At 43.9% G+C, this 14,979-nt stretch overlaps 1 protein-coding gene and 1 long non-coding RNA gene across 2 annotated transcripts; one reads left to right on the top strand and one right to left on the bottom strand.

Annotated features, from left to right (window-relative positions):
• Window positions 1-2,144: 2,144 nt before the first annotated feature.
• S1pr1 (sphingosine-1-phosphate receptor 1) lies at window positions 2,145-6,606 on the bottom strand. The gene is made up of 2 exons (XM_004869141.3): window positions 6,421-6,606; window positions 2,145-4,843 (listed from the first exon to the last, which is right to left on the bottom strand). Exon 2 carries the CDS (start codon window positions 4,668-4,670, stop codon window positions 3,519-3,521), a length of 1,152 nt encoding a protein of 383 aa, XP_004869198.1. The 5' UTR covers window positions 4,671-4,843; window positions 6,421-6,606; the 3' UTR covers window positions 2,145-3,518.
• Window positions 6,607-6,796: 190 nt separating this feature from the next.
• Window positions 6,797-8,704, top strand: LOC147827693 (uncharacterized). The gene is made up of 2 exons (XR_015452014.1): window positions 6,797-6,934; window positions 7,602-8,704. It is a non-coding gene; the product is annotated as an uncharacterized LOC147827693 (long non-coding RNA).
• Window positions 8,705-14,979: the final 6,275 nt, after the last annotated feature.

Below are 14,979 nucleotides of genomic sequence, written 5' to 3'. Positions count from 1 at the left end.
TGTAGGATTTCCCCAGTGCAGCCCAATGTTACCATAAGTTATCCCTTCAGAGCAGTAGCTCCCAGAGTTCCAATTGTAACTGGCTAGAAAAAGTGACAGAGCTCAGTGACATAGGAAATGTACACATGAACATGCAAAAGCAAACATACAAAAGCATACAAAAACTACAATCTAGTTCGAAAGCACAAGGATATTCATTGGACATAACTTTAACACAGGCAATCTCCATCCCAGAATGTGTTGTAACTCAAAAAGAACTAAAATTAAGATCTTTATACCAGAATTTTTACATTGCAGAAAAAAGTAGAGGTGCCATAAATAACTTGTATTGATGTTATTAAATAGAACCCAGTAACTAATGGCATGAACTCAAAACTACCACTGTAATCGTCTGAATTTGTAATATTGCTAGATCGACGTTTGTTAAAGAACCAAAGTTTTCTCCATATAAGGAGACTAGGAAGCAAGAACAATAGTTTTTCTTATATAAGATTTTGATTTGAATGCTCTGCAAAATTGTCATCAAACTTAATGTTGTTACGGATAAAGTATCATGTGATGTCATTTTGTAGCTGTTCTAACATTTTGAGCCAATTGAACTTTTTATATTAATGTAAAGTATTGCCATATCTCCCTCACTTCACTTAAATAATACTATATTTTGTAAAGTTTTATATGTATATATTTTAATATAAACATAAAGTGATAGATATTTTTCTCAATCCTTCATAGAATATACTCACTTAAAACCAGATACTCATGTTAGGATAAAACCAAGGATTCTTTCATCTTAGTTTTTGCTTCTTGCCACACATCTGCCCAGGAGAAGCAAGTTCCTGACTGTCCACCTTTCTTGGATATTCGCTGACTGGAATTTCCAGGGAGAAAGCACACATAGTCATTGGATGATGCCCTCTCAGGTGGGTGAGCCTCCCACTTCCCAGCACAGCCAGCTCCCCTACCCCATCTTCCTCCATGTCATGAGTCAACATTGTGTTAAGTTAAGAGTACAAACATCTTATCATGCACTGAAACAAAATGGACACTTTTCCATTATGCTCCACTCTGTAATGAAAGTTCTAGGAAGTGAGTGTAACATGAAATCATTCCTTCCGCCTCAGCAGACAGATGGATAGAGACATTCCAGTTTGTTTCCAGCCTTTTGTCTTTGGAGCATTTTTGGCATTTCCTTCAGGAAACTGAAGGTTGTGACCTAAGGTTTCCTTAGTGACTACATTTCTGTTTCCCACAGTTAACTGTACCCAGAAATGACATCTACCCTATTAGGTGAGGTTTATCTCCATGTCCCAACTGTGTCCTGTGCATATTCAATGACACTTGAAAGCACAAATCCTGAAAATAACAATAAGGCTGGAGACCCAGACACATCAAAATACTTTGATTTAATCCCCCATAAAGATGATAATTAATACCAAAACCAGAGTTAACTATTACTATAATTCCGTGACACTTACAAAGTACCTTTGTTTTCATTTCATAGTTGGAGAAATTAATAACCAAGAATGCTAATGCTTTCAAATACAATCAATAGTTTTCAAATAAATGGTCCTACTGAGCCTACATCCTATAGTTTGATACTTCATGTATATCATATATTCCTATACTCAGAAGACAGAGTGGAGAAACCAAAACAGTACCCTAAAAAATGTAAATGATTTAATATTATCTCACACCTGTAGTCCCACTCATCCAGCATGTTGGTGGGAGGCCGTGAATGTACACTTCTTATTCGTGTGTTTGAATTGATCACTGTGTATCATAGTTTAAATGAGACTTACTACCATTGTTAATTCTTTAAAAAAATCCGTGTTTTAGAAGAGATATTATACTTACTTTGGCTTGACTCAAGTGCAATTTAAAAATTATATTTACTTGCCAATGTGGTATTCAGAAGGTTAGTGGTTTTTATCTCATTCATTTTCACTCTTCAACGTTAACTTATTGAAGTTTCTCTTCCTGAAAAAGACCAGTTTCTAAACAAACCACAATTTTTTTCATACCCTACTTTATCAAGGTGAAATCCTTCAAAGAATAACAGAAATTTGTCCTTTACTTTGATTCCAAAGAACCACAGTCAGAGAAAATCTCAATTGTGACTTTTAAAAATGCTCTTCACAAAGGGATCTTTAAAAAAATCAGTTTATTAATGTTTAAAAGTTGATAAAGCTATGTGCAAAATGATCCACAAAAGTCAGAAACCTATTAAATACTATTTTTTTAAAAAAAAACAAGACATTTCTTGGTTTAATTGCACTGAAAACCATACTAAAAAGACAGTAACATTTTTATTCTTTGTAACATTTATACACACCTTCAATTACTATCTAATGAACATCTGTACTGAAGAAATTCCATTGTTCCCTATCAGTTAAAGTAATGCTTTTAAGGGCACAAGAGACTGGTATTTTCTTATGAAACACACATTCAGTGCTGTTAACACAAGTTAGAAAAACTCTAATAAAATGACCTTTGCTGAAACAAATACATTCAAAAATCATAGAAAGTACTTTTAACAACCAAATACAACCATCCAGTTGGTTGAAACAAATTACACAACACTCTGAAATAAACATCAACCAAAGTGCCAAAGACAGATATTGTATTTGTTAGACAATCATGAAGAATTCTCTCTTGGTTTACAAAAGTTTACTCCCAGTCAGTTTTCCCCTTCTTTTGTTTGTTTCTCCTATAACACTAAAGGTCCTGGCTGATACCATTTAGATAAAGTGGACTTCCTTAGGCCGATTACAGCCACAATTGATATGACACTATAACATGTTTCACTGTAAAGATGTTTAAAAAAAAAAAATCAAAGTGACTTCAAGCAAATTCCAAAAAAACGAATCCAGCTTACGTGGAAACTTTGGCCTCAGCAAATGAAACTGCTTTCCCTCTCCATGTCTTCACAGCCTACCTACTCAACATAACCTGCCTGCTGCAGATGACCAAGAACAGCATGCCACAATCTCGGCTCTGATGAATGCCAGGTAGTTACAATATAAAGTAAAAGAATCTTGAGATGGGGCTGAAGGGGAAGGGAGGGTGGGAGAAGCAGAGCATCCCTCAGCAAGCAGAAGTGCACACACTCACGTGGGTTTGAAACTGAAGTGAAAGAAAACATCTTTTCCTCTAAGCTCCAGACAGAAAGCCTTTCTCCTGGGGATCTTACTCTTGGAGGAGGGGCCAAACGAACCCTCTGGGAGCTTGACAATGCTAGACCTTTGGCTCAGTGCAAAATCAAAGCTCCAAAGGGAGAGGAAATAGGCTCCAGGCGGGGACCTGATCTCCACCCTTCCCAGTGCATTGTTCACAGGAACTAACTCTACCCACCAACTGCAGCACCACCAGGTTGTTTGAGTTCTCCCCCTCCTTCCTCCCTCTCTCTGGCCCCCTGCAGCTCCTCCCTGGCCCCACTCGAGGCCCAGAGACTTATTTCAAATGCTGGGGTGGTGGGTGACCATGTAAGAGCACTTCCCGAAGATTGGCAGCTTCCAGTTTTAGGAAGAAGAGTTGACATTTCCAGAAGACATAATAGTCTCTGGGTTGTCCCCATCGTCCTTCTGGGGGTGGGAGGAGTTGTCTGATTTGCTGCGGCTGAATTCCATCCCTGCGATGATGGGTCGCTTGATTTTGCCAGTGGAGTCTGCATTGGGACATTTACAGCAGGACATGATCCGGATGAAGGCCCGACGCATCTCCTTGTTGGTCAGAGTGTAAATGATAGGGTTGGTGCCAGAGTTGAGCACAGCCAACACCAGGAAGTACTCGGCTTTGTAGAGGATGTCGCAGGTCTTCACCTTGCAGCCCACATCCAGCAGGAGCAGGATGAAGAGGGGTGCCCAACACGCGATGAAGACGCTCAGGACGATGATCACCGTCTTCAGCAATGCCAGCGACTTCTCAGAGCTGCGGCTGGCCTTAGAAATGTTCTTGCGGAAGGTGAGCCGGCGGCTCCGAGTCCTGACCAAGGAGTAGATCCTGCAGTATAGGATGACGATGGCGAGCAAGAGCAGAGTGAAGACCGTGGTGCAGAAGAGGATATAGTGCTTGTGGTAGAGGGGCAGCACGGTGGAACAGCTGGACAGTGAGCTGATGCAGTTCCAGCCCATGATGGGCAGGCCACCCAGAATAAGCGAGATGACCCAGCAGGCGCTGATGAGCAGGAAGGAGCGGGAGCTGTTGCTCCCATTGTGGAGTTTCATCTTCAGCATGGTGATATAGCGCTCAATGGCGATGGCCAGGAGGCTGAACACCGACGCAGACAGGGCCACAAACATACTTCCTTCCCGCAGAAACCACTGAGCAGGGGTGAGCTTGTAGGTGGTGGCCCCAGACAACAGCAGGTTGGCTGTATAGGCCACACCTGCCAATAGGTCTGAGAGAGCCAGGTTGCCTATAAAATAGTACATGGGTCGGTGGAACTTCTTGGTTTTCCAAATGGTCAGCAAGACAAAGATGTTCTCCAGGATGATGAAGCAGCAGATGAGAATGAACACCACCGTGGTCAGTTTAATGCCGTTCTCTTTGTCAGGGCTGATATTCAGCTTTCCCGTGTAGTTGTAATGCCGGACTATGATATCATAGTTGACGTAGTCAGAGACCAGACTGCGGACAGCCTTCACCTGCGGGAGGCTAGTGGACCCCATCATGCAGGGCTGTGTCCCCCAGGAGCCTGGAGGAGGCCACTTCTCCAGACGAACGCTAGAGGGCAAGGCCCACACCGGCCTTCACTCCTTCACTGGAAGGGGAAACGGTTCAGTCAAAGATCCAGGCTTTTTGTGTGACTTTTCCTTGGCTGGAGAGGGCCTCAGAAATGGCAACCCTTAAATCACAAAGAGGAGAGAGTTAGAGAAAAAGCCACAGCACACAGGCATGATTCATTATAGCTAAGACATTGCTCCAATTTTGCCTTTGTTGATAATGTTTTAAGGAGACTCAGGGAGAGCACAAGGAGAATTTTAAAATATCAAATCATTTCTAGAAAAGGAGAGAGAAAAACCAAAATAATTATCCAGACTAAATTCCAACTGGATGAGAGAATAACTCTCCCTGAGGTCACAACCACTTTAATGGAAACAGGAAACCTAGAAAAGTGTTCCCTACCAACTGCATTTTTTCCCCCTTCCCCTTTTCCCCTGCTCTCCCCTCCTCCCTGACTTCCAGACTCTGTGGAACTGTCTGAAGTGGCCCTCAACTCAGCTGTGCTCAGCACCATCCCTAGGTCTCTCTACTCTAAGGCCCAACTGCAAAATCTGAGGGCTGGGACGCACATCTCTGTCTACCAGCTCCACTCCACTCCTCCGCTCAAAGACAGAGCACCACCTCCTAATTGCCATGCAAGAAAATAGGTTTGCACGAAAATCATTTGACAGCGTAATTTTCTGGGCTCTATTAATAACTCTCTAGGAGCAGGTGTGCTGGGGGGTCCGAGGGCGCAGCGAGGTGTGGGCCCCCAGGCGCGCCCCAGCCTCGCGGTAAACAGGAAAGCTCAGTGCCTCGCCTCCGTGAAGCAACTGCCTATTCTTTCTTCTTCTTTTTTTTTTCCTGCAAGCTCAGTGCAACTATATTTAAAGGTATTCAGTGAAAATCATTCATAAGAGATAGCTGCAAATCCCAGAAGTTTCATACATTAAATGAATGCATAAGTGTTTTTAGTTTAGCACACACACACACACAAAAGAAAAGTTATATTACAAATGATAACCACATATGTCCCCGCACGGCTAACTTCAAGGGCAGAGCTACTCTGCAGAAACACACACGAACAATGTTTGGTGTTTGCTAAACTTGCCTGGACAGCTTTATTTACTGCAGTTCCCCTAACACGTTGCCGTCTCTCCCAGAACTGAAAAATGGGAAAGGAACAACACAGCACTAGACATCGAAAGAGAACTTTTAAATTGTTTGAATGTTTCAATGTGTGGTTAAAAAAAAAGAAAAGAAAAAACGAACAGAGAAGCAGAGGACTCCCAACAATCTCCCGAACAGCGGCGGCTGCCGGCTCGGCTCCCAGCAGCCGCTCCGCAGTTCCCTTCTCCTAATTCTACACCCTGTCCTCGGGCAATGCGAGTTTAAGCGAGTCCCCGGTCCCTGTGCTCTTTGTCTATAGGATTTCCAAAAATAAGCGTCTGTCGAAAGGCAGCTTCCACTCCCTCCCCTAGCCAGTCGTCTCCACTATCGCGGATGAGCCCGTTTCCAAACTCCATAAATAACCACTGCCCCAAGAACAAGCCGAGTTGGGGTCGGTAGAAGCCCAGATCTCCGTATTTTTCAGTTCCCAGAGTTGGACGTTTTCAAAGTTTTTGTTTGTTCCGGTTCAAAACTTCGTTTCTGACACCTAGGCCCTCCTCAGAGGCTTCCCGGGCTCCCAGCCGGTGCCGCCCCGCGCCCCGCGCCTACCTCGCTCAGGCAGGACGAAGCTGCGCTCGGGGAGCTCCGGGTCCGCGCCGCGCGCTCCGCATCTTGCTGCTGCCCCCAACAGACTGCGTCGCGCCTTGGCAAAGTTATTCGAGTCGGGGTCCCCTCCCTCCACAGCCGCGAACTCCAATGGCCAGCCCTGCTCGCTTCTGCCCGCGCGTGTCTGCGAGGCAAAGCCACAGAGTGCGGCGCCGAGGCAGGGTGGCTGACTTAGGAAGAGGCTGGGAGGGGTTAATGATTTGAGCTTTCACGCCCTCTGCCAGCCCTTGGGGCCCGCGGGTCTGCGCTGCCGAGACGCAGGGTCCAGGAAAGATGTGGGGCAGTAGCAAACAAAATACCACAGAAAGAAAGCGAACCCCTCCTCCACAGCCGGCAAGTGAGGGGGCGGGGAGGGGTGGAGCCTGGTGACCCCTAAATTCTACTGCATGAAGCACGTTCCTCGCCAGCTCGCCGCGGCTCCCGGGAGATGGAGAAGGTCCCCCGCCGAAGACGGGAGGTGGGGCGCTTCTGAAAACTTTTCTCCAAAAAGTCTTAGGGGCAGCAAACGACACGGCGTCTAGTGGCGCACCTCCCCGGTCCCCACCCTGCAGCCCTGGCGGATCCGAGCGTCCCCAGCTAGCGGCCCCGCGCCAACGGGGACCCGGGAGCCGCTGCCCGGCCAGTGCACCGCGCTCTGGGATGGAGAGGCTGAGAAGGGACGGCGAGAGGTTTGGAGGAGGCCAGCCGTCAGAAAGGGAGAATGGGCAGAACTGGGACTCTCCCCCTCACCCTCCATTCCTGATCCCGGCGAAGCCCTGCAATTTTCGAGCAGAGGAGTGCAAAGTGGCCTTTTCTGGCTCACGATGAACTGGGCCAGCGCTGGACTTGGTACTGGGCAGGGATTCCACTCATTCAAAGGGCCACAGCGTCAGGCAGTGTGACCCAGATTCTGGCCAGTGCTGAGGCCTTTGAGGAGGTGGGCTCCCGCTGGCTGGAAAAGCTTGGGCGGTGCAGGAATTTTGCAAGTGGAAGAGGCCAGTGGCTCAGCACAGCCCCCCCCCCCCCGCCTGCAGCCGCCCACCTAAGACCTAAGGGTGGGCGCCTTTCTCTGTCTACTTAAGAGGTGATTTAGAGGGCCTCAAATTTCAGTATTCCCATCTCACCCACCCTTTTCTTTTGTTTAGATACTGCCAAACGTGCACCTTCATTGGATTTGCCTGTGTGGCAAGCTCAGGACTCCTGCCCTGCCCTTCTCTACTGTTACAAAGAAGTTTCCGCCCAGTCCCTGGTCGCACTACCTTCCTATCCAGGCAGATGTGAATTCAAAACTTCCTCTGATGGGCAGACACACCCTGTACCTGAATGACTCAGAAGGAGGCTGAATGAATAAACAACAGACCCCTAGTTTCTGGGGTTTTATGAGTTAGCAAAAAAAAAAAAAAAAAAAAGTGACAGCTAATTCATAGCTGCCTTGAAGATCACATCAACAACATTGCAGGTAACACACCCGCAAAGCAACAGTGCTTGCACAGGACAGTCCACCTATACAATGTGGAATAAGTAATGGTCCTCCAGACTCCAGAATAGATGGACTGGGTTTGAGGAATTATTTCAGATGAAAAGGGAGGTAGCAGCTAGGTGTGATGACACAGGCCTGTGAATCCCAGCACTCAGGAGGCTGAGGCAGGAGTATCATGAGCTAAGGCAGGCCTGTGTTACCTAGGGAGACCATGTCTCTGGGAGGGAGAGAGAAAGGGATATAGAGAAGGAGAAAGAAAAGATAATGTTATGTCCATCCAGCACAGCCAAAGCCAACAATTAGTGACCTCCCTCTCCCATACACTAATTCATGAGTTGTTTTTTTTAAGGGAAAATAATTACAGTGAAATATGCACCTGTACTTTATTGAGCCTGTGTTGGACTAATTTAACACTACTGTTCTGTGGAAAGGACAGGCAAGCACTGTCGGTCATTTATTGGTGAGTGAAATGCCACTCAGTGAGTAGCAGACCTGGGTTCCAAACCTTAAGTACTGCAGATCCCTTGTCTCCTGCTTCAAATGCCATTCATCAATAGTTAAGAATTGAAATGTATGTTCCTGAAGAAAAGTAGATGACTAGATTTCAAGTTCTAAACTTGTACTCATTTCTGACTATACATGTCTACAAAACATACACAAAAGTATGCTAGTGAATGCCTTTAAAAAACTACTCTGCATCTATGTATAGTGTATTCATATGTATCTTAGCATAAAATGTTTATTTTATTGCCTGCCTTTGAGATCTAATGTAAAGTTGTACTTTCATTATTTGTGTACCAGGTTCCAAGTGTTACACTTATCAACTCACTCAGTCCTTATAGCTAAATCACTGCAAGTTGTGTACTAGTATTACTCTAATTTTACAAGCAAAGAAACTGAGTCTGCGACATATTAAGCAAGTTGGTTAATGTGGGATGTGACCATAGACAGGCTGAAGACTCTTAACCACTACTTCAAACCACCAAAATAAACCTCAGACATATCAGAAAATTACGTGGGGGAAATCAGTCCCTTCTGCTGTGAACACCACTGACGAGAACAACATTCCATGCTCACCCAATGTTTTAAAGAGAACAATTACTTTAGAGATGATTATTTAGTAATGTGTATCTTTTGTACACAAAGATATGAGAATGAACATATATACATATATACATGTATGTATGTGTGTGTGTGTGTATATGTGATGACCACTGGGGCAAAGGTGGAAAGCAGGTAAAGCTGTCCCCAGCAGTTTCAGTCTCTGGTCCCCACATGCCCCTTCCCATTGCTTTCAAGAGAGCCCCTCAGAATTGTACTCTCAAGTTATCTTCTGGCTGCTTGCCCAATTGTTTTTTCCACCACTGCCTGGAAGCCCAACCTAATGTTCCTATCTTATTTCTTATCACACTAAGGTTGTATCATTCGTTTTGTTTTGTTTCACAGTACTGGAGATTGAACCCAGGTCCTTTGCACTGAGCTATATCCCCAGCCATTTTAGGGTTTGAGAAAACACATCCCTAAAAAGCTAAGTTGCCCAGGCTGCATTCAGGTCACGATTTTCCTGCCTCTGCCTCCCAGAGTGCTGGGATTACAGGCATCAGCCACCACATTTGGCTAGCTTCGCTATTCTTTATGTGTATTTTATCCATCCTTGAGAGTTGCCAGATAAAATACCATGTAATTTGGGGGGCAGATCAAAAAAATGGTTAATCTGCAATTCAAATGTGACTGGGTAAACTTCTGATTTGCTAAATCTGGCAAATAAATTGCTCTCATCACTTTCCAGCACTCTCTCCCCCTCCTGCCAGTCCTCAGTAAAGACCCACCCCTTCCCTTCCTCATTTTTTTCACAGGAAAACAGAGTGTGACTGCCCCAACTCCCCACTTTCGTGACGATCTCACCCGCCCTTCTCTCCTTCCCATGTTTCAGAAGCAAAATCTTTATACAAATTCCTGCCCGTATTGCATGCTGCTTCTTCCAAACTTCCTGCGACTCAGAGCAACATGTCAAGATCTTGTCTTGAAGTAAAATAAAGGGCCCAGGATGTATGTAGCTCAGCTCTACCCTGCTTGCTTGCCTAGCACGGGTGAGGCCCTGGGTTTAATTTTTTTAACTTTTTATTTTTATTACTATATGTTCGTAGTACATAATCATTATATTCATTGTGGGGAGTCGGTACATGTACATAACATATCTTAACTCTTTTTACTTCCCCTTCTCCTCTCCTCCATTCTGTTTCCCTCCTTGGGTTCAATTCCCAGTACCCCCAAAAAACCAAACCAAACCAAACCAAACCAAAACCTATGTGGTGAAATACCCATGATTGAGCCTTGGGACAATACAGACTTAGAGCAGCTTTAGTATGGCCAGTTCCTAGATCTATCTTTGGGCAATTTCTAATTCTAAAACTTTGCATGTCTAGTTCCCCTCTCTCTCTCTCTCTCTCTCTCTCTCTCCCTCTCTCCCTCCCTCCATCAAGTGTTTTTAGAATCTGCTCTTTCTCCTTAGTGTTCCAGAATGGTATAATGATATACTTTGATTTTCCAAGTGCTTTGCAATTCTGAAAATTATCTGCAATTATTTTTTTATTAGTTTCATTGACTTTTTGTTTTGTTTTGATTTTTTGAGACAGGATCTCACCATGTAGCTCAGCCTAGCCTAGAGCTCACTAGGTAGCCCAGACTGGTCTACAAATTGTGTACCTTCTGCCTCAGCTTCTCCCATGCTTGGATTTATAAGTATGGGCCGCCACACTTGGATAGTTTCTTATATTTTAATTTCTATTTTCTTCATTGTTGTTGTTGTTGTTCTAGTGTCTGGGAAATTTCTTATTTCTTGATCTTTCTTTTTTATTTTTTTTCTTGGCAGTACTGGAGATTGAACTTAGGACATTCATGCTGAGCTACATCCTTGGCCCTTTTTCCATTTTTTATTTTGGGACAGTCTCACTAAGTCACTAAATTGCCCAAACAGAGCTTGAATTTATAATCCTCCTGCCCCAGTTTCCCAGAGTTATGGTCTTCAAGCCTGTACCACCATACCAAATCTCCTTCCTTCTTTATTCATACTTTCTCATTGATAGAATACAGTTCCCAGGAATTTCCTGGTTAAAGGAATATTGGATGTATGCAAATGACTTATCCTGTGTTGACTCTTTATTCCTAGTTTGGTGATATAGAATTCTAGGCTGAAAGTTAGTTTCCTTCAGAATATGTAAAGCATTGCTCCATTGTCTTCCAACAGCCAGTTTCGATAAGCGCTATGATGCTGCTATGATTTCCTAGCCTTTGTGTGTAAGCTTTCTTCTCCTCACCTGCCCCACCTCTTAACACCGTCACTTTAGCCAGTCCTGGTGCCTCCGATCTGTAATCCCGGGACTCTGGGAGGCTGAGGCAGGAAGATCACAAGTTCAAGCCCAGCCTGGGCAATTTAGTGACTTAGCAAGACACTCTTTCAAAATAAAAAATAAATGAGTTGGGGATGTATCTCAATATGAAAGCCCTGAGTTCAATGCCCAGCACTGCAAAACAAAACAAAGCAAAACAAAATGAAACAAAATCACCTTGGGGTTTAATTCCAGCATAAGTACTTTGAATAAACACATGTATTTAAAGAATAGCAATGATGTAGACGTGATATGGAAGGAAAGGAGAGAGAGAGAGGAATGGCCACAATGACACACTCACTCCAGCCTCAGCTGTTCAAATCTCCTCAGATCCATGAGAGAAGCCCTTGAAATGCCCATGGCTCAACCTCTGACTGTATGTGTGTGTGTGTGTGATTTGGAGGGTGATCTTGACTTTATTTTGCCATCCTTTCCTCAATTATTCAGCAAATACTCCCTGAGCACCAACACATAGTTAATTTAATAAACTAATTTTTGTTTTCTGGATGTTCCATTTTCTTTTGCTGTTTTTAAAAAAAGTTTTCTTCTTCGTACATTGTCTTGCTTTCTCCAAGGACATTTTTGTTTGTTAGTCTCTAACTTTCATGTTAGCAGCTCAGCTGACACCACTGGTGGTCCTTGGTTGTCACTTGTGAAGGTGCTAGACTCACTCCAAGAAGACTGTGGGGATGTGCTGTGTCAGAACAGGATTTACCAACTGCCACTTTCTGAAGCAGTTCCAGAAATCCTATATCACGACCTGTTGTGGCTGCCTCCATATCCCAGATTGATTCAAAACACATACCTTTCAAGGCCATTTTGACTTTAGGGAAGAGCCAGAAGTCACAGGTCATAGACATAGTGAATAAGGGGGGTGAGGACATGCTGCAGTGTTTTTATTTGACAGAAATTGCTATACCAGGAGTAATGTGTGACACTAAGCTTTGTCACAATCAATGATGAAACCTTTGCCCCCTTCTCAGGTTGTTTTCTACACACATTTCTTAAATGCTCTCTTAAGCCCTTATAATATTCCGAATTCATCACGTTGTTCCTGGGTACAAACTCAACTCACACAGTTCCGTCAAAGTCAGGAAACACAATCAACATCACATTGATGTTGGATCTTGCTTTACATGTTTCTTTCACACAGAGGAGAGGTAGGTGATTCCATTGAGAACTCTGAAATTTGATTTCAGGATCATAACCACAAGTTTCATCTCCCATGATGATATTTCCTAAAAAGTTGGAATCTTAAGCAGCACAATAACACAACTCCAATGAAATGTGTTGTTTGTGATCATGATTTATGGCACACTTTAAAACATACCTTCTGCCAGGCAGGAGTGGTGGAAGCCTGCAATCCCAGCATTCAGGAGGCTGAATTAGGAGGATCTCCTTGAGTTTGAGGACAGCCTGAGCTACACAGGGAGATGCTGTCTCAAAAAACAAAACAAAAAAACCCCACACCTTCTGCCAACTGTTACTTCTCACAGAGCTGACTACATCACATAAATTGAAATTTGTCACACATTGTTGCTAAGGTTCAAAGTACTGCTTCTCATATTGAAGATCCTTGCCTTTCCACTGGATGGTACTTGGTCATTCACTACATTTTTTTAATCACACCTGGTAGCCTTCCACTTAAGCCTTCTGTTTTAACCATGGTATCCCACAAATCAAAGCAATTCAGGTCATTCACTCTACCCCCAGACTTCCTCAGTCCAATGAGGGAAGACCATGTCAACCTGGCTCCTCAGAAGTGAGACAGGGGCTGATGAGGGAGTGAGGATGAGTCTTAACTTTTTCTTAAGCAGACATTTTGGTAATTTTTGTTTTGTTGTTGTTGTTGTTGTTTTGTTTGTTTGTTTTTATGAAGAGATTTCACCATGTAGTCCCGGTTGGTCTTGAGTTTCCCATGTAAGCCAGGCTGGCCTCAAACTAGTGATCCTCCTGCTTTAGCCACCCAAATGCTGCAATTACAGGCCTGTATGACCATGACTCAGACTTTCTCTTTTCATCTTAACTTTCAACCCTACTTTCAGAGATGCCTTGCCCCAATTTCTGGGTTTTTCTGGAGTTCTACTGAGCAACTCAACTTGTTTGTATGCCTCTTCCATTGCAGCCTTAGCTTTCAGTTTCTTTTGTTCTATTTCTTAGTTGTATTAAGTAAATTAATATTCATCTATCAGCTTTTTAGATTGCAAAATTTTGTTGCTGTCATCTCTTGTTTTTCCTTCTTCTTTGTTTATGAATAAAAATCAGTCATTGTAACATCACTGAAGTAAAGAGGAAGTGAAAGTAGCCATCTCACAATCTCTGAGCAGAGGTCATTTCTATTTTCTCTTAAACCTTTGCCCTTTCTAAGGTCACAAATGATAGCCAGACACCCTGGAGCTCCTCATTCTAAGGGCTTCATCGAGATGCTCCCACTGCTGACTCCCTCTTGTTCAAGCTCTGTATTCTGGTCTCCTCCTCTAGCCTGGATATGTCTTTCCCAGAATGTCTAACTGGATTCTTTTTCTATATTACTTTTAATATTCAAATTCCAACCATAGAAAACAACCATAAAACCTAGATTATGTACCATGGCTGCATTAAATAAGCATTTTGTGTGTGGTAAGTTTATCTTCTGAACAACTCAGGAAGATAGGCTTTATTAAATAACTCGTTTTACAGATGTAAAAACCAAGACACAGAAAGCGTTAGTAACTTGCTCAAAGTCTCATAGCTTTTATTATCAGGCACGCTGAGTTTCCTAATACTGCTTGGTCTTCCCTCTTATTCATTTACACTTTCCTGGATTTTTCTGTCTTTTCCCCAGACTCTATCCAACACATATATTCAGAAAACTCTAAACTGTACATCTCTAGTCCTACCTTTCTCCTAAGCTCCAGGCTCAATTTCTAAATACGTATTGGAAACTGAATTTGTGCATCCTGGAAGAACCTTGAAATCAAAATATCCAAGGCCAAACAGGAGTGGTGGTGCACATCTGTAATCCCAGCTATTTAGGAGGGTGAGACAAGAACTTCACAACCTCAAGGCCAGTCTGGATGACTTAGTAAGACCCTGTCACAAAATAAAAAATTTTTTGAGACCGGGTCTGGCTATATAGCTCAGGCTGGCCTTGAACTCACTATGTAGTCCAGGCTGGCCTCAAACTCATGGTGATCCTCCTGTCTCAGTCTCCCAAATACTGGGACTACAGGTGTGTGCTACTAAGCCCAGCAAAAATAAAAAAGGGGGGTTGGGGATGTAGCTCCAGATAGAGCACTTATCACATGTATGATAGCTGGGTTCAACCCCCAGCACTGTAGGGAGAAAAAAACCCAAGGCTCAACCACACCATGTAATTTTCACTACATTCCCCTCCTCCTCCTCCTCCTCCTCCTCCTCCTCCTCCTCCTCCTCCTCCTCCTCCTCCTCCGAGGAGACGGGGCTGGGGGCGCGGGGAGAGGAAGGAGAGTTAGTTCAGGCTGGCCTCAAACTTGTGATCATCCTGCCTCAGCCCCCAGAGTGCTGGGACTACAGCCTGCACCACTGTGCTCAGCTTCTGGATTCATTTCCTTACCATCTGTTATGGCTTGTGTCTAGATGTCCCCCCAAAGACTCATGTAGTTGTAGGTGGGGCTCTTTCAGAGGTGACTGAAT

The sequence above is a fragment of the Heterocephalus glaber genome, unplaced genomic scaffold (genome assembly GCF_053883595.1).
Source record: "Heterocephalus glaber isolate CG9 unplaced genomic scaffold, H.glaber_assembly_v1.0 deba00001442, whole genome shotgun sequence".
In the NCBI taxonomy this organism is placed as follows: domain Eukaryota; kingdom Metazoa; phylum Chordata; class Mammalia; order Rodentia; family Bathyergidae; genus Heterocephalus; species Heterocephalus glaber.
This window is presented reverse-complemented; position numbering and strand designations above follow the sequence as displayed.